We start from the raw sequence: 21,773 nt of genomic DNA, 5'->3' as shown, positions 1-21,773 counted from the left end.
AAGAAAAAAACATTTTATCTCAAAAAACAAAGCCGAAAAAAAAACCTAAAAAACTAATTCAAGGCATCACTGCTTTCATCAGATAGCAAGATTATTAAAATCTGGCAATAGCATATCACTACAGTATAATACCAATTTTTTTATACTGTAACACTTTTTGCCAGCCTTCCTTTGCCTACCAAGATCAATTTAGTAGTCGTAGGGTACCTAAGGGGCAGAGCTAGGCACAGTGATGCATGTTGATTGGTGGGATAGAGAATTTTCACGTCCAGAAACGCGAAATGCAAAACAAAAAAAAACAGATTGTGGGCCAGTTAAGACAAGAAACATTTTATTATACAAGTACAGGTTCTAAGTTCCTTACGATACATCATAAAAGGCATTGACTGGGGCCAATGTGGCATCTTACACCAAAATTGAAAAATAGGAATTCTTTTTTGATGGATATTAACATCAATGTTGGAAGAACATATTGAAAATGCCTGGACAATACTGGAGGCTCAAATGATTTGTTTTTTTTTAAATAGTAAACTGTATAAACTACAACAGGATCGAATGAAGGAGCTTTGTAATACATTTGTGGACGAAACAAATTTGGAAAGTGATGGTTTTCATTCGTATTGAACAAACTTATCCAATGTATTCAATACTGAAAGCGTGACCCTCAAGTTTCCAGCGGTTGGGTTGTGTGTAAGATGCGGTCACATATCGGTGAGTTGAAACCCGATTTAAAAAACTGACCCATGCAGGACTCAAGTTTGGATGACCTACTAAGGCTGCAACAATTAATCAAATAATTCCTTTACTAAAAAGGTCAAACCAAAATCTCTTTGCAGGGATCATTTGCCCACACCGACTAATGTTACTCCAGTGGCATGAACCACTTCATGTAGAAATAAATTAAGTTAATAAGCCACGAGCCAGGGGGGAAAGTCCATGAGAGAGAAAATGTCCCAAGTTTTGGGTCATTTCACTCTTAAAGCTATCATGCTAAAGTTCTGTTTGGAATTCAGTATTGCAAAAACAAACTGTTGCTTCCATATGACGTAGGAGGTCCCTTGTATGTGATTTTTGTACAACATTCTACAAGATTTGTATTCTGTTTGGAATGACAGCCAGTGGGGGGGGGGGGGGGAAAGATGGACTCTTCGGAAGAGGAAATTGTTATAAATTCACTGTTATTGGTCATTTTGTGCATGCATTGCTTGGACGTTGCTGTACTTCGTTTATTTTACTTCAGGGACCTTGTTGGTCAGCTAAGGGTCCTCGGGAAGGTGAATGGATTTCGGTCACAGCATACGAATGCTATTGTTTTCTCTTGTCATCGATGCCCGTCTGCATTGGTGATAAAGATATCAGACAGAAATAGAATGAGTCATTCACTATATTTGTGCTTGCATTATTCGGTGCGCATATTTTACATTTTATTTGGGCACCTAAGGGGTCCTCAGAAAGAGGTTTTCGTTCGTTCGCGGCAATTATTGTATTCGTTTACACAGTAATTACTGTATGATTATTCTCTGCTACAGAAACACAAAATAATGTTTAGTGAGCTTTTTACAAATGACAAGGGGTCACCCTCCGCCCACTGTTAGGTTAAAATGCATCAATTTCATTTTCGGTGGGTCACCAAGTTGAAAGCGCAGGAAATGAACCAGACATTCACTAAATGTAAAAAAACAAATACCGAAAAATACAACAAGATGACAGACGAGCTCATAGGCTAAAGCAGCATTGGGTCATCTCTTTCAGTAGTGGCTTAGGTGAAAATGACTTGCGGAAGATGAAAAAAACAGTTAAATACTGCAGATTTAAAAAGGAAGATAAAGTGTAACGTCTACCGAAACAGCATGTCTACGACCGGCAGCACAACGTAACATTGATTTTAGCTAATTTAACCAGTTAATAGCCAGCCAACACTACACTCTTATATGCTGACGCCCACACCAGGCCAGGCCGTGCCTTTTAAAAGCCTTCCTCACACAAAGCCACAGATGCTACAGTAGAATGTAAGGACGGTGACCCCAAGTGGACAGAAAAAAATACTGTACCTGCACCTCACATGCGCGTTATTGTGTTTAAAATGCAAAATCAATTATGTGATTATGCGATTAAATCAACAGGATAATCTGTAGAATACTCGATTCTAAAAATATTCAATAGCTGCAGCCCTAGTGGTCATACTAAAGTCCTGTATCAGGAATTGGATGGATGACCTCCCCCACCCCAAAAAAAAAATAAAAATAAAAAAAAAAACATTTGCCAGGATTGGTTGTGGGCCAGTTACATTCAAATATCAGCCAGAAATTTTGGGAATCAACCAATTTTCCCAACCACTGTTGTATTTTATCTGTCACACAAAATCCACTAAAAGTACAAAATTTGTTCTACATAGTTCTTGTACAGGGCAACATCATAATAAAGAGATTATAAACATGAACATGGGTTTAAGTGTATACACAGTGCTACCAATACTGGGACCATCTACAACATAAACCTAATACCTAAAGCGTAGAAATGAACATCTATCGGAAGGATCAACTGGTGGTTGAAATGGTGGGATGAAATTCTCGTTAACATTTGGTGAATGAACGTATTAAACATGGAAAATAATAATCTTATGCCTGGATCAGGCTACAAGACAAATTTGGTCTCTCATGATTGCACAATGTCAGACTACTGCCATAAAATCTGGCCGTATCTCGGCCAGACAGTGGCGACACTACACGATGTATTCCGATACCAACGTATCCCGCCTTTTACGATTACTGGGCTTTATTTTGTTAAATCAAACACTCTTGGAGAGGCGGAACCAGAAAACGTGTCACCGGTCAATGCTACTAGATACACCCGTTACCATGGCGACCACAACAACAATGGATCGCGCCAATGTATTGTGTGTGTGGGGGGGGGGGGGGGGGGGGAGAACAAAATGATGAAAATCGTGTAGCGGGCGTCACCAGTGCTCGGGAGAGGACGTTCATTCAAGGATTGCTTGAGATACAGTATGTTCACGTATTTTTAATGTGATACGGCTCGCAAGGCTGCAACAAAACGTTATGTAGCCTAGCAAGGTAGTGCTACCGATAAACATGCCAGCGTTCTGTCCAATCATGCTCTAAAGCATCGATAAACAGTTTGTGCGCGTGCATAAATGTTGACAACGGCGACCAGTATGTTGACAACAGAAAGCACGGGAGGCGATGCGCCGGTTACAATATGCAATCGTATTGGTCGATGTCAAAGTGCGTTGTCAGAGTTGACGCTGATATGTCACACTACACGGTAGATATAAAAAAATTAAGATGCTAGGCTTTTCATTTTGCCGTCGTAGGGCTGTCGTAAGGCCAAATCGTTGGTCGTGGATTATGTCACACGACAAGAAGTTTTGTCGTTCCCGACAAAATGTCGGACCCGATCTGGGAAATCGCCCGCAATAGCTAATCAGGCCAATATTGGGGCTAAAATCTTGTAGTCTGATCTAGGCATTACACATTTAGTGTATACGGAAACTCATCAAAAGCAACAGTCGTAATGCTTTCGGTTGAAGTCATTTTGTTGGTGGGGTTAGTTCAGAGGGAGGGTCAATGGACTAAACCACAGCGTGACCAAGCAGTCTATACAGAGTAATATGGCTGGTGGTGGAAGTACATTTTTGTATGAGGCAGAGGCTCTTTGAAGTACAAGGGCAGTGTCATTTGTAACCGTTTAAAACAATTTTTAGCACGTATCGGAAGCAGAAATGAACTTTTTCCTCACTGTTATGTCACGCCATTTACCAGGGGTGTAACGGTATTAGACTTTTTGGGTCGGGAACATTCGGAGGGGTACAGTTCTTGCACGAAACATATTAGGTAATGGACAGGCTACGCCATAAAAAAACCAGTGCAGCTTAGCCTCTGGCTAGCGGCTGTCCGTCCAAATGAGTTTATACTTGTCTGTTTTCCTAAAAAGAAGATGATCTTACAGCGAGTGGGTTTACCACGGTCCCGAAGGGAGTTTTACGAACGGCGCGCGATGGACTAGTCTGCTGGGAGGCGTAAGAATACAGCGTCAAGAAGGCACACTCTGTTAAGCACCGTAGTTGTTGTTTTTCTGTTTTATATTTATGGCCCAGAAGCGCTTTTTCATAAACATTTACCGTAATTATCACTTTACAGCGAGTGGCTCGAAACTAGTTCAGGGTGTACTCCACCACTTGCCCCAAGTAAGCTTGGATGCCATACCATTATGGATGGATCACAGACAGGTTGCATCAAATTAAAGGGGTCCTTGGTTTATGATGGTGCCGACATACAACGTACCAGTACTGTTTTTTATTTCACAGTTGTTTTTGTATTAGTTTTATTTATACAAATACTGTATAATTGTGACTTTACTACTGTGTTAGTCGTGTAGGTTAGTGACACGCTTACCAGGGTTCCGATTTATGAACACATTTATGGGAGTGGAACTCCATTGTAAACTGAGAAACCCGTCTATAGTGAAATATTTAACGTGCATCCCAGGTTGGACTTGCCTTTTATTTGGAACAGACCTTATTTTAAAAGGCATGAGTCAAAAAGATTAAGAAATGTATTTATATATGGAACGTTAGGTAATAGACTTTGCAAAAAAGAAGAGGTCAGTGCCAAGATATAAGTGTCATTTTGGGGGCGTATTTTGTGCAATTGTGATATTTAACTTTATTTATTTATACATGCAGTTATCATGTTTTAAGGTGCTCTAAAAGGCACTTTGAACATGTAAGCATGCATAGTGTAGTTATGTTTAGAGAAAAAAAAAATTCTGAACAATACATTTTCTATATTGATAACTTCTGTAAGTGGGTCGCGACTGAACGACAAATAGAAAATGTGGGTCCCAGGGTGACAACAGCAGAGTACCAATGCACCAGATGATCTTTGTGGTTGGCAATCACTGCCTTAAGTGTACCCAATGTGAACAGGACCGTCACCTTAAAACCAAGCTGTGATTTTTTTTCAACGTACTGTTACACCCCTATTATTTACGTAGCGGACGCAGCTATTGCATGCCACCCGATGCGAACTGTAGTGTGGAACTCTGGATCTGAACTCTTGCAATAACATATTACATGTTAAGGTAGTGCTATTTACAGGGACAGATATACAGGACCGTCCCACTCCGCATTTGATGCTGGAGTCTGTAGTTCCTGTTTGGGTTGTTCAGTTAGCAGAGGCACAGCTGCAGCAAGGCCTCGTCTCTTCATGGACTGAATGTTGTTGTGGACAAAATACTTGACTTCCCGCCACGTGCGGCTACTCAGGGCCGGCTCGGCCGCCAAACATGCGTCACAGTCCTTTTTCCCCGGCACCTTGACCAGTTTGCACAAGTCTCCAAACTGCCGTCGGACTGCAGCCTGCTCCTCGGTGCTCCACAACCTTTTGTGCCTCTTCTGGGGTTTGGTGGTGGGGTGGGGTTTTGGGGTGGGGTGGGGGTTTTGGTGAGGTGGAAGCGGTGGGGCCACCCCATCGTGAATGCTGCCTCTGTGGACCGTCGGGACCACCTGCGCCGTCACAGAAGTGGTCGGCTGACTGGTCGGGTAGGGAGGCGCAGCGGAGGGGTTGAGTGCCGTGAAGGAGGACACCATTATCCCGCTTCGGTCGCTTAAGGTCGAGGAGAAGGCCGGGACCAAGGGCGGAGTCGGGGAATTCAGTGTAGTGAACGTGGGAAGCATGGAGGTGCTGGGAACACCATAACTGGGAAGCATGGGGGAGTTTAAAGGGTCGGCATAGACCGGGGGAGGCATATTTGAGGTATTTGGCGAATAAGGAGGAGCCATTGGATGGATGCTGTCGGTTTCTGACGCATATATGGGCGACATGAGTGCACTGGTGGTGCTGAGCGGCGTGAACGTGGGTACCACTTGAGTGTCGGTGGCGTTCAAAGATGTGAACGTGGACATTATTGGCTGACTGGTGTGGATAAGATTTGCACTAGGAGAACACAAGGACATGTAGCTTAAAGGCATCTCTGGGGTGTATGGATTTGGTTCTTGCGGCGGCACAGACATGCAAATATTTGCATTCTCTGTCAGGTGGTCCTGAAGACCTGAAGACAAGCTACAACCCGTCGACATGTCGTCCAAATCTGTTCTTTGGACTTCCTCTCTCAGTCTCTTGGGCTTTAAAGCTCTGCTGTTACCTTCCCCCCTGTGCTGGTTACTGCGTCTACGCAAGGTCTGGATGCTGTTGTGCACATAGTTTTTCACATCGGTCCAAGATCTGCCAGCCAGATCCGGTTCGGCAGCAATGCAGGCGTTGCAGTCCTTCTTGCCGGGAACTTTCATCCTTCTTAAAAATTCACTCATGTGATGCCTGACGGCAGCCTGCTCACGCTCGCTCCACGGTCGCCTCTTCAGGACAGCTTTGGATGGAGTTCCTACACAGAAGAAATCATTATGTTGTCAAAACCTGGAAGGATAAGATCTGAAGGTCCAACAAAAAAAACTCCACACAGGGAGTGTATAGCTAATAACATTTGGAAAAGGCTGTTCTACAAGGTAAAAAAAACATAGCCATATTTTTTTGCGTGGAGGGGCTTTTTCTGATTCGAAAATAACTATGTTCACATGATGCAAGCTTTGTTTTTGTTTTTTTTAAATCTGAACCATCCGATTAGTTTTCAGATGAAACTGTCAATGTGATTTTTTTAAGCTGAAACATTTTTTGCTGTTTTGGGGGAAAAAATAAAAAGAACTTAAAATACAAATTGTAAAAATGTAAAAAATAAATAAATAAATCAACGTTTGCGAGTATTCATTATCCAAAACCTATCCGAATTTAATTCGTTTTTAATATTCCAACGCAATGAACCCATAAAACCAACACACTTATTTACATAGCTCAGGCAGGCTATTGCCATCGCACGGTCACTGATCAGGATTTACTTATTTAAACTGCTGTGAATCAAAATTTCAATGCATAAACACAAAATAAATTATGCTCACCATTGCTAGCTGTGTTAGCTGGAATTGTTGGTCGCATGCGGTCCAACTGGAGCAAGTGTTTACTAGCCTCCTCCAGCTGCAATGAGTTTTTGGACAAGGCATAGCACTCCTGGATGCTCTTTCCCAACAGCCCGGCTACTCGATCCAGCTCACCTTGGCTGAGGCTCATGAGCTGCCAGCAGCAGGCGATTTGCTCCCTTAGCGCCGCTGACAGGAGCGCTTCGGGGTTCTTCACTCCACATTCCACCGCCGCCCTTCGGAAGCAGTCCAGCCCTCGGATGAAGGAGTGTCCTTCAGTCCGGGCAAAGAGGTACGGGTTGCTTTTGGACACCCCGGCGTCTTGGCGGCTTTCCACCAGCAGATCCAGTGACAAAGTCATCTTTTCGGTGAGCAGAACCAACATGTTCCTGCCAAACTGACCTTCCAGTTCCACCCGGGTGAAGTGCCCGCTGACCTCCAGCTCCAGTTTGGAGCATTTCTTGATTTGATCAGCTGAGGGCACAAAGACGCCCCCAAGCTTTTTGCCGGCATATGTTTGCAAAAGGAGCCGGCCAATGTTGCCCACGCGTGCTCTGTTGAAGAGGCAAATGTCGGCCAGCGTGGCCTCACTCAGCTTCTTCCAGTTGGCCACACTGGGATTGTACCTCAGCTCCTGCCTGGCTTCGTCCCCCTCATCAGCAATGAACCTATAGAGTTTGATCAGGTCCTCCGTCACACTGGATGCATTAACCTCTGCCTTCCGAATGTCCGGTTTGGAGGATGACGCTGGTAGGGACCTGCGAGAAAAGCGCTCGCTCCATTTGGTATCCACTAACTGAATGAAGGCCCTCACCTCGCCCTCTGTTAGCCGATCTTTGGTCATGCAACTCTCGCCAAAGGCTATCTCGGCGGCCCGTTTCAAGGAGTAGCCAATTTTGGACACCAGGGAAAAGGTTTTGAACCGACTGCAACTGGGATCGAAACCGCTAGCTTTCTTGGCACCCTCCACTGCCAATTCAAACCTGGACGGGAGACACAATTGGTGCAGGTAGCGCACACTGCCATCCAGGTTATTGATGGCGATCATGAACCGGCCTAGCTGCCGCAACTTTTGTCCAATGTAGGCAAACTGAGATTTGTCGTGGTTGTACTTGGCCGACAAGGCACTACCGTATTTGCAAATGAGTGGGTCGTGGACGATGTGCCGGGTGATGTCGTCCTGGTGCATGGTGCGGATAATTTCCCTGCAATCGTCCGTCAAGAACTTTGACACGGGAAGCAGCTGCAAGGTGACGCTTTGTCCCGCAGTTTCCACGTTTGGAATTTCGGGGGATTTGTCGTCACCTTTCCTGGGTTTGCAGGACTGCTCGTGCCACCACAGGTCGGTTTTGCGGTAAAAAGTATAGCATTGCTGGCATGGGAGAAAGTCGCGTACGCATATTTTAGGACTCTTCACCTCTGTATGTGTGCCGCCATCCTTGTCACCCACCTTTCGGAGTGCTTTGGTGCATTGCTCATAATCGCCCTTGTCGCGGATTTGGTCTAGCAGGGTCTGTCTGACTTTGGAGCCTTTGGGAAAGTGAATAGCGTGGGCCACGTCCGTTTCCTCGGCGTGCTTTTTCTCCAAGTGCTTCTCCAGCTGGCTGAAAGACATCTGGCAGTAGAAACAAAAGTGCTTTCTACACTGTTCCTTCTCCTCATCAGTACTGGATAGTGTATGGACTATCTTCCTGCATATCCTCTGACTGGTTCGCGTCGGCTGTTTGGCTTTGATAGTTTTCCTCCGGCAGCATTTTGTCGATCTGCCATCGTCTTTTGTTGCCTCCTCGGATGAAATTGATGCTAAATTGTTTGTCTTACTCCCATCTGGTTTGACATTTTCTCCCGCTTGGTCGCAGTCCTTTGCATCTGCGGTTTGGTTAGGAACATCGAAGCTCAACCTCAAATTGTTGACTTTTGCATTATCTAGCTTAAATGTTTCTGTTGCTTGATCTGAACCGTGCTCTGATTCGGGCACACCCTTCTGGAGGTTTTTATCCGGGCTGCCACTCCTGCCCTCTTGCGTACAGTTTAAAAACTGTGGCATAAAAATCCCATCCCTCTGACTTCTCTCGTCAAATGACCTCTTCACACCCATTGTAGTACATGCCTGCAAGAGAACAAGTAGATGTGTAAGACTGGTCACCTAAATCAAGGCCTCCCGTGTCTTGGAAACGGGTCGCTGGCACTTCAACAATCATATGCACATGTTCCTGCGGCCGTGTGACGCACCAGCACCTTGGCAATGCCCCGCAAACGCTAACATCCGAGGCCCATTCAACCAGGCTCACTTGATGTGACCACAAATAAATCAAACAAAAAAAAAACACCACACCTTTAGGAATCATCAGCAGAAAGACCACGTCACCCATTCAAGGACAAGTTAATGGTTTTATTAGATCAAGCAGCACGGTCCAACTGATAAGCTCGTCAATGGCGTAATGGGATGTTGACGATGAAATGGACAGAAAACATTTGGGTGTCTTGTTTTGTGTTGAATTTTACCGGCTATATGTTTTAAAACATGAAGGGTGATTGGCGCATGGCACATGTGCTATATGATTATGAAGTTAAGTGTTCTTATGGCAGTATATATATGGTGTGTACCTGCTTCTTGTCCACTTTCTTGAGTGTTCCTCAGACATCTTCGTCACCTGAAAACACAGACAGCATCAACAGCTCCTACAGACCACAACAGGATGCAAAAGTACTGATAGGGATTGAGGAAGTAGCGTTGAGTAGCATTAGCAGCTTTAAATAAGGTTAAAAGCTGACAGTTGCTGCCTGTCAAACAGATTTATGAGTCTTATCAGTCATGCACTACAGAAATGGGAACCTCGCCTTTCACTATGCAAATGTGTTACATACTGTCCACAGAGTAATAGCAGGATGTTTAAAAAGTGAGTAAAATACTCCTTCCTTAAGAGAAAGTGAACAAAAAAATGAATACTAAAAATTAGGGATGCACGATAAGTATTGCTTGTCCAAGGCGATATCAATACTGATAACCGTGATTTTTTTAATGGTTTATATGAGGGGGCTTTAACAATTTCAAGGCTAAGGACCCGCCATATGGAAAGCTGGAGCGCGGACCCCCTACTTATGTATATAGTGTAGAATTGCGCTTTATATTAAACTGGTCCAATAATAGAATGCCTTTTTATTGATGATAATAATAATAATAATAATTCATTACAGTATTGTAGCGATTTTCATGATACTCAAAGATGCTTTGCAAGTGCACACTATTTATTCACTCCACAGTCACACCCTGGTGGTGGTAAGCTACTAGTGTAGCCACAGCAGCTCTAGGGCAGTCTGACAGGCGCGTGGCTGCCATTCTGCGCCTACGGCCCCTCCGACCATCATCAAACATCCAACCACATCCATTAATTTATTGTCACTATACACAAGTACAATGAGATTAAGATGAGATGCCATGTATAAATGTACCTGCAATCAATACTAGTATATTCAAATAATACACAGGTTCAAAGGTTTACTGAGGATATTGACTATTTATGGTTTTTTAGGCCAAGAATTTTACAGTATGAGTTCAGTGATTTATGGGAAAGCAAAAAGGAATATGGACCGGGGTCCTCAGGTGACATAGCCCAAATTGATGGATTTCATTTAAAAAAGATGTGAAGCAGTTCGAAGAAATAGTGTGTATTCAACTAATATTTAGTTCGGTGACGCAAAGGAAAGCAAAAAGCAACTGTGGAATGCAGTCCAATGATCATGGACTCGAGTAGGAATTCACAGATTGGCTTCATGCAACACAGATGAGGAGTCCCCGAACAGCACATATACCACTAAATACAGCGGTAAAATAAGTCTTTAACACATCACCATTTTTCTCACGATATATACTTCCAAAGGTACTATTGACCTGAAATTTTCACTAGATGTTGGGAAGCCCCCAAGTAACCCATACGTATAAAGAAAGTAGAACAAATAATATCTGAAATTAAGTTGTGTGTAAAAATGTGAAATGACACAGGGATAAAGTATTGAACACATGAAGAAAGGGAGGTGCAAAAGGGCATGGAAAGCCAAGACAACACCTAAACTCTATCAATAATTAAACAGCAATCCAGCCCCTTGTCAGTGAAAATGAATATCTGCTGGTTCAGTCCTAATTGATGGCCTACAAAAAAGGTCTCATTGTCAAGGTGTGAGTCAAGACACATCTCATAATGGGTAAGAGCAGAGAGCTGTCTTAAGACCATCGCAAACGAATTGTTGCAAAACAGAACGATGGCATTGGTTATAGGTGCATATCTAAGCTTCTGAACGTTCCAGTGAGCACGGTTGGGGCCATAACACGTAAGTGGAACGCCAATCATAACACCATAAATTTGCCTCGATCAGGTGCTCCTCGCAGGATTTCTGACTGAGGAGTGCAAAGAATAATCAGAAGAGCTGTCCAAGAGCCAACGACCACCTGTGGAGTGCTTCAATGAGACCTGGAATTTGGACATACTGTTTTCGCAAGGAAAACAATGCACTCTGCCGCCATGGCCTGTATGCACGCTCACCACGCAGAAAAGCATGTCAAAGCTCGTTTAAAGTTTGCCGAACAACACTTGGACAAGCCAGTTAAATACTGAGAGAATATAGTTTGGTCGGATGAGAACAAAATTGAACTCTTTGGATGCCATAATACACACCACATTTGAGGGAGAAATAGCACTGAACATCACCCTAAAAACACCATACCAACAGTGAAGTTCAGGTGGGAACATAATGGTGCGGGGCTGCTTTTCAGCAAATGGTACTGGTAAACGTCACATTATTGAAGGAAGGATGAATGGGCAAGTGTAACAAGACATTCTTGACAAAAATCTGCTGCCATCTATGAGGATGATGAAACTGAAATGAGTGTGGACATTTAAGCAGGATAATGGTCCAAAACATACTGCCAAGAAAAAGAAAGAAAGCTGCCATTCAATGGCCCAGCCAATCACCTGACTTGAATCCAATAGAAAATCGATGGAAAGAACTCAAACTCAAGGTCCATAAAGAAGCCCACGGAACCTTCAAGATTTGAAGACTGCTTGAATGTTATACGTTTAAACATAATTGTGTGGTATTCGTTTAAGCAGAATCGACTAGTTTCTCCATACAGGAGTCGTCTTGAAGCTGTCATTGCAAACAAATGCTTTTGTACAAAATAAATACTTGGCGTATTCAATACATTTTCCCATTTTCACATTATTACACACCCCCTGAATTGGAGGAAAGCAAAAATAATTAATGGAATGTACTCTTGCAATTTAGATGTGAATCACTTCTCAGTAACAGAGGTTATACAACTAAGTATTATTCCAGTGATTAACAGGAAAGCAAAAAGGACTTGTGGAATGTACCCCAATGGTTCTGGACTGGAAGAGAAGTTCAAAGGTTGACTCCATGCAACACAGATGGTAACGAGCTCTCAAAAACAGCACTGATACTAAAAAATGTGTGTGTAATTAACTGCAAAGCTAAAATGATTATGGCGTGAATGAATCTCTGTGCAGATGAAATTGTTTGAATTGTTTGGGACGAACACACAACACCATGTGTGGAGGAAAACACACAGCACACAAACATCAAAACCTTATCCAAACTATAACGCATGGTCGAGGGAGCATCATGGTTTGGGCGTGCTGTGCTACCTCAGGGCCTCAGTTTGCTATCATTAATGGAAAAATGTATTCACAAGTTTTATCAAGATATTTTGCAGAAGAACTGGAGGCAATCTGTTTAAGAGTTGAACCTCAAAAGAGGATGGCTGTTACAACAGGACAATGATCCAAAACAGAAGCAAATCAACAACAGAATGGCTTCAGAAAAAATAAATGTGTTCTGGAGTGGCACAGTCAAAGTCCTGACCTCAACCTGATTGAGATGCTGTGGGATAACCTCGAGAGTTATTCACACCAGACATCCCAGGAATCTTGCCAAACTGCAACAGTTTTGTAAAGACCAATGGTCCAAAATTCATCCTAATTGTCGTGCATGTCTGATCTGCAACTACAGGAAACGTTTGGTTGAGGTTATTGGTGCCAAAGGAGGGTCAGCCAGTTATTAAATCCAAGGGTTCTCTTACATTTTCCTCCCTGTCCTGTGAATGTTATACGTTAAACGTAATTGTGTGGTATTCGTTTAAGAAGAATCTGTTTATTCTTGTGATTTAGATGAAGGTCAGATTACATTTTATGACCAATTCATGCAGAAATGAAAGAAATTCCAATGAGTTCAACATAGTTTTTCTTCCCACTCTATACTGTACAAGTAAATATGAGGTTGGAGAGGAACGAAAAAAGGAACTGTGCAATGTTGTCCAATGGTCCTGGACTGGAAGAATAGAACTTCAAAGACGGACTCCACGCAACGCGGATGGGAAGCATTTCTCCGAAACCGTGATTATAAAAGTAAATATGAATTCAGCGATTCACAGAAAAGCATTTTTCAGTTAAAATAGTAAAACTTTGACTAATAGTCAGTTTTCTTCACTTTCTCTTCCAGGAATAACAATAACACATTTGATAAATTTTCTTTCATGTTTTAGAGCTTTATGCATTTTTTTAAGAACAGTACTATTATTATTACGCACATGGATTACATGACCCTATTGTCATAATAAAAAAAAACTATTCAAATCACCCTATTAAAGAAAGAACATGAAACGGCAAAGGCCCTTACCTGGGATTGTCACAATGAAGACAGATTCCTTGGACAGCGTCGACGGAAAAGTGACAAATTTACCCTAAAATGTCCTGTGGGAATTGTAGATTCGGCCTAAAAAGTCACATTCAGACCTGATCTTCCTCAGTCAGATGAGTAAATTTTGGTTCGTCTTCAGACACGAATAGTGGAAAAGTGCAAAATATTGACCATGAAATCGCTGGAAATGACCAAACAGTGTCGTTTATACCGTCAAAAAAATTAAAAATAAAACAAAATCACCCAAAAGGCCGCTTTGCAATTAAAGTAGGTGCGTTGAATATTATTGATGCCATATTTGAAAGGACAAAATGCTAACCTACACCATTAACACACACATACACACGGGGGCAACCAAGGTGCAAAGTGCTGAATAGCCCTACACAAATGTATTCAGAGAAACGGAGAACAATGACAACATCAAAGATATTCAGCAGTAGTAACCTTACCGTATTTTCACGACCATAAGGCGCACTTAAAAGTCTTAAATTTTCTCCAAAATGGACGGGGCGCCTTATAATGCGGCGCGCCTTATGTGTGCACCGAGTTCCAAAATCTGTAAATGTTGTTGTGTGACTTTGGTGAGCACTACGCTTGACTGACTGGGAGCATTTCCTGCCGACAGGCTGCTTTTATAGAGGAAAGGCGGACGTGACTGAGGACAGCATGCGGACGTTAAAAGGGGAAGGGTGCGCGTGAAAGAGGATGTTAAAGACACGCCCACAGTAGGTATATAGTGCCAGTATGTGCATTGTGCAAAACAACATCGGTTTGGCTAAGGACCCCCGAAAATGGCACCTACGAAGAGACACGCTTACGAAGCACAGTTTAAACTGCAAGCTATCAGTTACGCGGAGGAACATGGGAATTGAGCAGCTGCGAGAGAATTCAAGATCAACGAATCCATGGTTCGCAAGTGGATGCCTGGGCTAAAGTATCTGCTTTGACTGTTGTCCGAGCTTTCGCGAAAGCCGGCATCATTGCTGAACAGCCCCCCGGCAACGAGACTGACCCGGCAACGAGACTGACTCCGACAATGACGAGAGGGAACCCGGCATGTTTGATGGAGAACTTGCCCAGCTATTTATTTCGGATACAGATGAAGACTGATGGATTTGTGGATGAGGATTGATCAAAAAATAACGCGAGTACATTGTTAAATACTTAAATAAAAGTACAACCGAACTCACTGTTTACATTGTTAAATACTTGAATAAAGCACAACCGAAGTCAGTTTTGCTCCCGCTGCCTTTTTAAAAACATACGCTACCATGCATGCTAGCGTATGTTTTAGCGTGCATGCATGCTACCGTATGTTTTAAGCTAGCATATGTTTTACCATGCCTGCGCCCAATAATACGGTGTGCCTAATGTATCTGTTAAATGCAGAAATAGACCCCGTAACTGAGACTGCGCCTTTTAATACGGTGCGCCTTATGGTCGCGAAAATACGGTAAATAATTCTTTTAGTCTGTGTATATATGCAGCTGCCGTTATGTGCCTCAAAAGTTAATAACTACTAGGAAAAATGTAATTAACGAGAACAAAAGTTTGACAAAAAAAAGTATGTATAAAGTAAATATAAAAGTAATAGGAAAACAAATAAAAACAAAGACCAAAAATAAAACTGAGAAAAAGAAAATTTAAAAAATATCAAAATGGGAAACAAAATAAAAATCTGAAAAAATACAGATACAAATATGGAAATTGAAAACAATAGAAAAGATAAATATGACAAATATTCAAAAGTGGGTAAAAAAATACAACTATAAAAACTACAAAAATACTGCATTTTAATCAAATACTAAGATGGAAAAAATATTTTCTTCCATAAAATATTACTTGTAAAATACAAAAATGAGGAAAAACTAAATTTGGAAAATATTCCTGGAAAATATTATCATATATATATATATATATATATTATAGAATTATATATAACGAGTACAGAAACTATAGTAAAAAATGTCAACATTTTTGGGAAAAATTAAAAAGATCAGATAAAGTAATTGAGAAAAGAATGATGGAAAATAAATAAACATTACAACAAAAATCCAAAGTTGGGTGATTTTTTATTTATTTAAAAAAAATAGGAAAACAATAATTTAATGTTTTAAAAATATTACAATATGAGAAAAAATATAATTATTACAATAAAAATAGGAAAATATTCAAAAAATACAGAAATATTGTAAAAAATAGAAGCACATTTTTGGGAAAAAGAAAAATCCTATGGAGCAATGGAAAAAAATAAAAGCAAAACATAACTGAGGGAAAGAAATAAAACAGCCTAAAATGCCCTAATATTAGGTTAAAAATATGCTCGACAGAAAGCAAATATTAGGTAAACAGAACATTTAAAAAACAAAAATAAACAAATGTGCATTAAACTATTTCTCCATATGGTTCACTCCTACATTTAACGCCAAAATAGAATGATCAGAACAACACATTGAAATTAACACTTTGGTCTGTTTTGATGTGACTTTCTTTACTTTGTGGATAAATCTTACCTCCTGGTCCAAGTTGTACTCCTCTTTGGAATTGAGTGCCACTTTTACTGCTACATAGTCGCCACTTTTCACTGCATCCCGCAACTCGCCTGCAGGGGTAAGGTGGGGGGGAAGGGGGGTGTAACAAAAGTAATTCAACATCCCGCGTGAACGTATAACATTAATTCCAAATCATCAGTGCTACAGACATAGAATAGAATAGATAGAATGCTAATATGCTATCATTTGCTAACACATGGAGAAAGCAACCAGAGTACAGAAAAGAAAAATGATCCCATTGAATGACTTTTGGCCTCTGAGTGCATTAACTCGGTAACCATTTTACATCCTACACTGGAACTGGGTGATATTTCAAATGAGGACTGATCAAAAGATAACATGCTAACAGTTGGCATGCCAACGTATAGCTAGTGGAAAGACTCACTGGGTGATAATGGAGGCCCTGACAGGATCTCATCATCTCCATTCAGATGTTTCTGGAAGTCGTCCAGCGTCATCCAATCCAGGTTGAGATCCATTCCCAAACTCAACGTGGCCGGACCTTTGTCTGTTTGTACGTGTGGGAAAAGACACTTTTCACACAAACCTATTATATATTCCATAGAACGATTTACTTTAATTAGAGCTTTGAATTAATTGCCAGAAGGGGAACTTTGTAATCATTGCTATGAATGTAATTTTTTTTAAACAAAATTGTTACCGAACTCTGTATTAAGTACTTGGGGTGGAACTTAGGTGTACACGTTGTTGTGACTGTGAGTGCGAATGGTTGTTTGTTTGTATGTGCCCTGCGATTGGCTGGCCCCCAGTTCAGGGTGTAACCCGCCTCCTGCCCGATGACAGCTGGAAAGAGGCTCCAGCACGCCCGCGACCCTAGTGAGGAGAAGCGGCTCAGAAAATGGATGGATGGATGGATTTCTTTCCTTTTAATTACCAGTTTTGGAACTTCATATGACTTAAAAGTGGAACCTCTCATTCTATGAATGGAACTTTGTATTAGGTACCAGCAGGAAGGAATTAATTTTCACTTTGTTTAGTTGTTAAGTAGAGTTCAGTATTAATTCCCAGGAGTTTAACTTTGTATTAATTACCAGTTGTGGAACTTTGCCTTTATGACCACTGGCGGAACTTTGAATTAATGACCAGGAGTGGAAATTTTAATTCAATATTTGGAATGGAACTCCGTATTAATTACCACTACTGAAACTTTGTATTCATGACCGGGAGTGAAACTTACCAGATTTGTCAGTGGCCTCCATTGGATGCTGGTCCATATGGTCATCAGATACCATGAAATGTCTGGGCTCGCTGTCCTCCCTCCTCTTCTTCCTGTCGTCCGGTTGCCCTTTCCTGTCCCAGCTTGGCCTGGTCTGGCTCTCCTCTGGCTTGTCCCGGCGTTCACGGGAATCCTCCCCAGTCTTCGACTTGGTGGCCGCGTTCTCTCCTTCTAGTTCATTGCTGTCCAGGCTGAAGCCATAACCCTGACCTGATCTGGAGATGGCTGAGGGTTGCGGGAGACGGGGTTTGATGTTATTTGGGACAGACTCGAAAATGAAAGACTCTACGCACACACTACCTTCAGACTGCTTTGGCCTTTCCATCTTTTCTGTTTCTTTTAGTGTGGGAGACTCTTTGACAGGCTTGACAATCTTCTCAAGCTTTCCAAGGACCTGAAAGAGAACTTTGTATTAGTTACCAGTTGTGGGCATTTGTGAGATATGTTGCAGCCTGAGGCCTACTGCATCCACCCTGCTGGCAGCCTGAGGCCGACTCCATCCACCCAGCTCTGAAGTCTGGGGCTTGCTCCATCTATCCTGCTTTGCAGCAAACAGCTGTGCCAAGTACCACCATGGCAATTACAATTCTTGCCATCTGGGCTTTGCTCTGTCTGCCTACAATCTAAAAGTTAGGAACTCTACCAGAAGACCCCAGTGAGTGCTATTTCTTTACATACTCTTACATATCACCGCATTTAAAAGCTACTGAATGGACATAGAAATCAGCGCTGTTGGATGCCTCCTCAGTCACTGAGCAATACAAGGGTGCTAGTAACTTGGTAAAAAAAATTTTTTTGGACAATTGTGCAAAAAGATGCAGAGTCCTCTAGCAATTACAGCAGTTTAAAATGACTAATAGAACAACAGTCCGGTGCAATGACCATTGTGCAAAGGGCGCCGAGACTTAAAGAAACAGTTTAAAGTGACTAGTAGTGCGGGAATCTGGGACAATGTCGATTGTGCAAATGTTGCAGATGATACTCAGGCATATGAGTGAGTATTGGTCAAAAACAGATATGCAAATAGTGCAGCGTGGTGAGACTACTACAGTGAGTGCACGAGTAATGTATAATTGGCCCAACGGAAATGGGACAACAAACTCAAGACAAAAAATTGGTAGCATGTTGCAATGGAATTGGAAGTTAACTGTTTAAGAAGTTAATGGCAAGAGGGACGAAGCTGTTGGAATGTCTGCTTGTTTTAGTTTGCATTGTTTGGTAGCACCTACCTGAGGGAAGGAGCTGGAAGAGGTGGTGACCAGGATGTGGAGGGTCCAAGACGATTTTGCATGCTCTTGTCTTAGTGGCAGCGTGCAAGTCCACAAGGGTGGGTTAGGGGGGTACTGACAATCTTTTCAGCAGTTTTGATTGTACGTTGCAGTCGGAGTGCAGCAGCACCAAATCAGACAGTGATGGAAGAACACAGGACTAATTCGATGACTGCTGTGTAGAACTGCCTCAACAGCTCCTGTGGCAGGCCGTGTTTCTTCAGAAGCCGCAGGAAGTACATCCTCTGCTGGGCCTTTCTGAGGATGGAGTTGATGTTGATCTCCCACTTTAGGTCCTGAGAGACCTTGGGGCGCCCCGGTGCTGGTGGTGCCTGTACATGAGGTGGCCTTCCCCAGCCTCACCGGCATTACCAGATAACTAGCAAACCTTTACTGCTCAGTGACTGTTTTTTTGTCAATGTCTTTCTGTCTCCAAAGTGTTCTGTAATTTGACTGTCTGTTGTCGTACTAGAGCGGCTCCAACTACCGGAGACAAATTCCTTGTGTGTTTTTGGACATACTTGGCAAATAAAGATGATTCTGATAAGCCACGCAGCCAGGGGGCTCGAGGGGCTCGATCAGAAGGGAACAGCCCCTCCGACCAGAACCCGAGTGGTGTTCTGTCATTGGACTTCTGTGTTCATGATGGATTGTCTTAAACACTTGGATGAAGAGAGGGGCGCAGCTATCAACAGATCACCACCTGGTGGTGTGTTGGCTCTGATGGTGGGAGAAGCTGCGGTCCGATCTGGCAGACCTAAATGTATTGGGACGGTCTGCTGGAAATTTCTGTCAGTCCATGTCATAAGGCGTTTCAACTCCCACCTCTGGCAGAACTTTGCCCACGTTCCGGGAGAGGCGGGGAGAACACTGAGTACGAGTGGATCATGTTCCGCGCCTCCATTGTTTAGGCGGTCGATTGGAGCTGTGGCTGTAAGGTATGCCATCAAGCTGAAGGAGGAGTCCTATCAGGCATTTTTTGGCCTGTGGGACTCGTGAGGCAGCTGATGGGTAGCGGAAGGCCAAGCAGAACGCAGGTTTGATAGTCGCTGATGCAAAAAACTCAGGCGTGGGAGGAGTTAAGTGACGACATTATCAAAACAGTTGCCGATTAATTTGATCATCGATTAGTTGTCCATTCATCGATTATTGTTGCATCTCTAAGTGGAACTTTATATTATTTACCAGTAGAGGTCGGACTCGCCGTGTAAATCTCCAACTGCAATTTGCATTGAGAGTAAGGAATGAAGAGTGAAACACAATGGAATTGTTACTCCTTGTGCTATTTAGCTAGTTAGCTTAGCTGCTAGTTAGCAGTAGCTGGCTAGCTCCCTTCAATCATCTGTCATGATGTGTCTTGCATCACTTTTTTCCATTTCATCTGCAGTGGTCGCAGTTTTCCATGAACATTCGTGCAGCGGACGCTTCGTCCCACTGAGATTGAGCCATATAAAGACATGACATTGTCCACCAAATGAAAATAACTATTTAATTATTTGAAAACTATCTACAGTCCCCTGGTTAAGTCCTGGTTGCAGTTTTCGGTGTCACTGATTTTGTCACACCACCATAAAAAGTCAGCTGACGCATTTTGGCTGGTGTGAGCAACCACTTTTCCCTAGGGAAAAAGTTGCCAAAATGCTTCGTTTTAGTTTAAAATGACTTACTTTAACCAGGATCCCTCACCGCATCGTACCCCGTGGTCTGTTATAGTACGGTCTCAGTGCCGTAAAATGCATAAATGCATGGTGGCTGCAACATCTGCTTCTACTAAGCCAGCTAGTTAGCTTAGCTGCTAGTTAGCAGTAGCTGGCTAGCTCCCTTCAATCATCTGTCATGATGTGTCTTGCATCACTTTTATCCATTTCATCTGCAGTGGTCGCAGTTTTCCATGAACATTCGTGCAGCGGACGCTTCGTCCCACTGAGATTGAGCCATATGATCGGCTACAGTGGCTACTCTACAGCTGTGCATGTGCAGTAAGCCAAAATGGCGGTGGAAGTAAACAAAGGAAGTTGCCACATGGCTTTGCTGTATTGCAGCTCTTGTCAGAATAAAATACGCACTTTGATTTGTTTTTATTTGAATGCAAAAATTATGATTCGGGATTCATTTTTTCAAGTGAACTCGTGAATAAATACGAATTAGCACTCATTCATTTGTAGCACTACTTACCAGTTGGGGAACTTTGTAAATTTCAAAATAAATACCAGGTGAGAATGTTTGTATCAATGACCAGGAGTTCAACTGAGTAATAATGAGCAGGGGTAGAACTTAATAATTACCAATCTTCAAACACCCCGGGTCCTGTATTGCTGAACACTTTTACACACATAGATGTGCTGGGTCGTTGAACTCGGAAGGGCAGCAAATTGACTGGTTGACTGATAAATGTGTGTAAGTGTAAATACCTTGGAGGGCTTGCTGGCGCTCTTGTCAGACGGCGGCCTGCGAGGGGCTCGATCCTTGTCCCCGCATTTGAGCAAGAATGTCGCAAAGAGGTTGGTGGAGCCCTTGGTGTCCTCCCTGGCTGCCTCATCTTCCCGGGGCTTGGTGGCGGGGGCAGGGGCCAACGAGGCAGCGGAGGAGGCAGATGAGGGTGCTTTGGCGGGGGGTGTGGCCTCTTGGCTTTTACTCTTGGACTTGCGGTGCAGACCCGAGCTGTCGCTGGAGTCGGAAGAGGGCGGCCCGGCGTCCTCGCGGACTCTGGAGGCGGTCAGCGTCTTGAGCTTCAGGAGGCTGCTCTCCTTCAGCTTGCTCTTCTTGTCCTGGATCAGGTCTTTGATGCCCTTCAGTTTGACGTCCGGCTTCTTCTTGGGCTTGGAACGGTACTCGTCAAGGCGAGGCTTCTCCTTCTTCGCCGACGAGTCCGACAGGCCTTCACTGAGGTCCTCATCCGAAGACACCAGATTGTACTCTTTCCTGGCTTTCTTCTTCTTGGACTCCTCAAAGCTTCTGTCCTTCCTATGCCTGCCATCTTTGCTCTTCTCCTTCTTGGGCTTCTTGGGCGGCGC

The 21,773-nt window shown here is 43.0% G+C and overlaps 1 protein-coding gene across 6 annotated transcripts in view; it reads right to left on the bottom strand.

The window, feature by feature from the left end:
- The window catches only part of mphosph8 (M-phase phosphoprotein 8), a 41,871-nt gene that overhangs the window by 10,736 nt on the left and 9,362 nt on the right, over nucleotides 1-21,773 (bottom strand). For 2 of the 6 annotated variants that reach the window (XR_009791036.1, XM_061791702.1), the window contains exons 3-7: nucleotides 21,171-21,773; nucleotides 17,792-17,885; nucleotides 17,453-17,716; nucleotides 16,640-16,762; nucleotides 16,216-16,304 (exon numbers count right to left, since the gene is read on the bottom strand). The exon at nucleotides 21,171-21,773 is cut by the window's right edge and continues 297 nt beyond it. Coding sequence is in view for 5 of the 6 variants with exons in the window: in XM_061791702.1 (XP_061647686.1) it covers nucleotides 16,216-16,304; nucleotides 16,640-16,762; nucleotides 17,453-17,716; nucleotides 17,792-17,885; nucleotides 21,171-21,773 (1,173 nt within the window). In the remaining variant the exon portion in view is untranslated. The other 4 variants (XM_061791697.1, XM_061791699.1, XM_061791698.1 and 1 more) reach the window with 4 other exon arrangements.

Source organism: Phyllopteryx taeniolatus, chromosome 12 (genome assembly GCF_024500385.1).
Source record: "Phyllopteryx taeniolatus isolate TA_2022b chromosome 12, UOR_Ptae_1.2, whole genome shotgun sequence".
Lineage (NCBI taxonomy): Eukaryota > Metazoa > Chordata > Actinopteri > Syngnathiformes > Syngnathidae > Phyllopteryx > Phyllopteryx taeniolatus.
The sequence above is the reverse complement of the archived record's forward strand: the minus strand, read 5'-3'. Positions and strand labels throughout refer to the sequence as shown.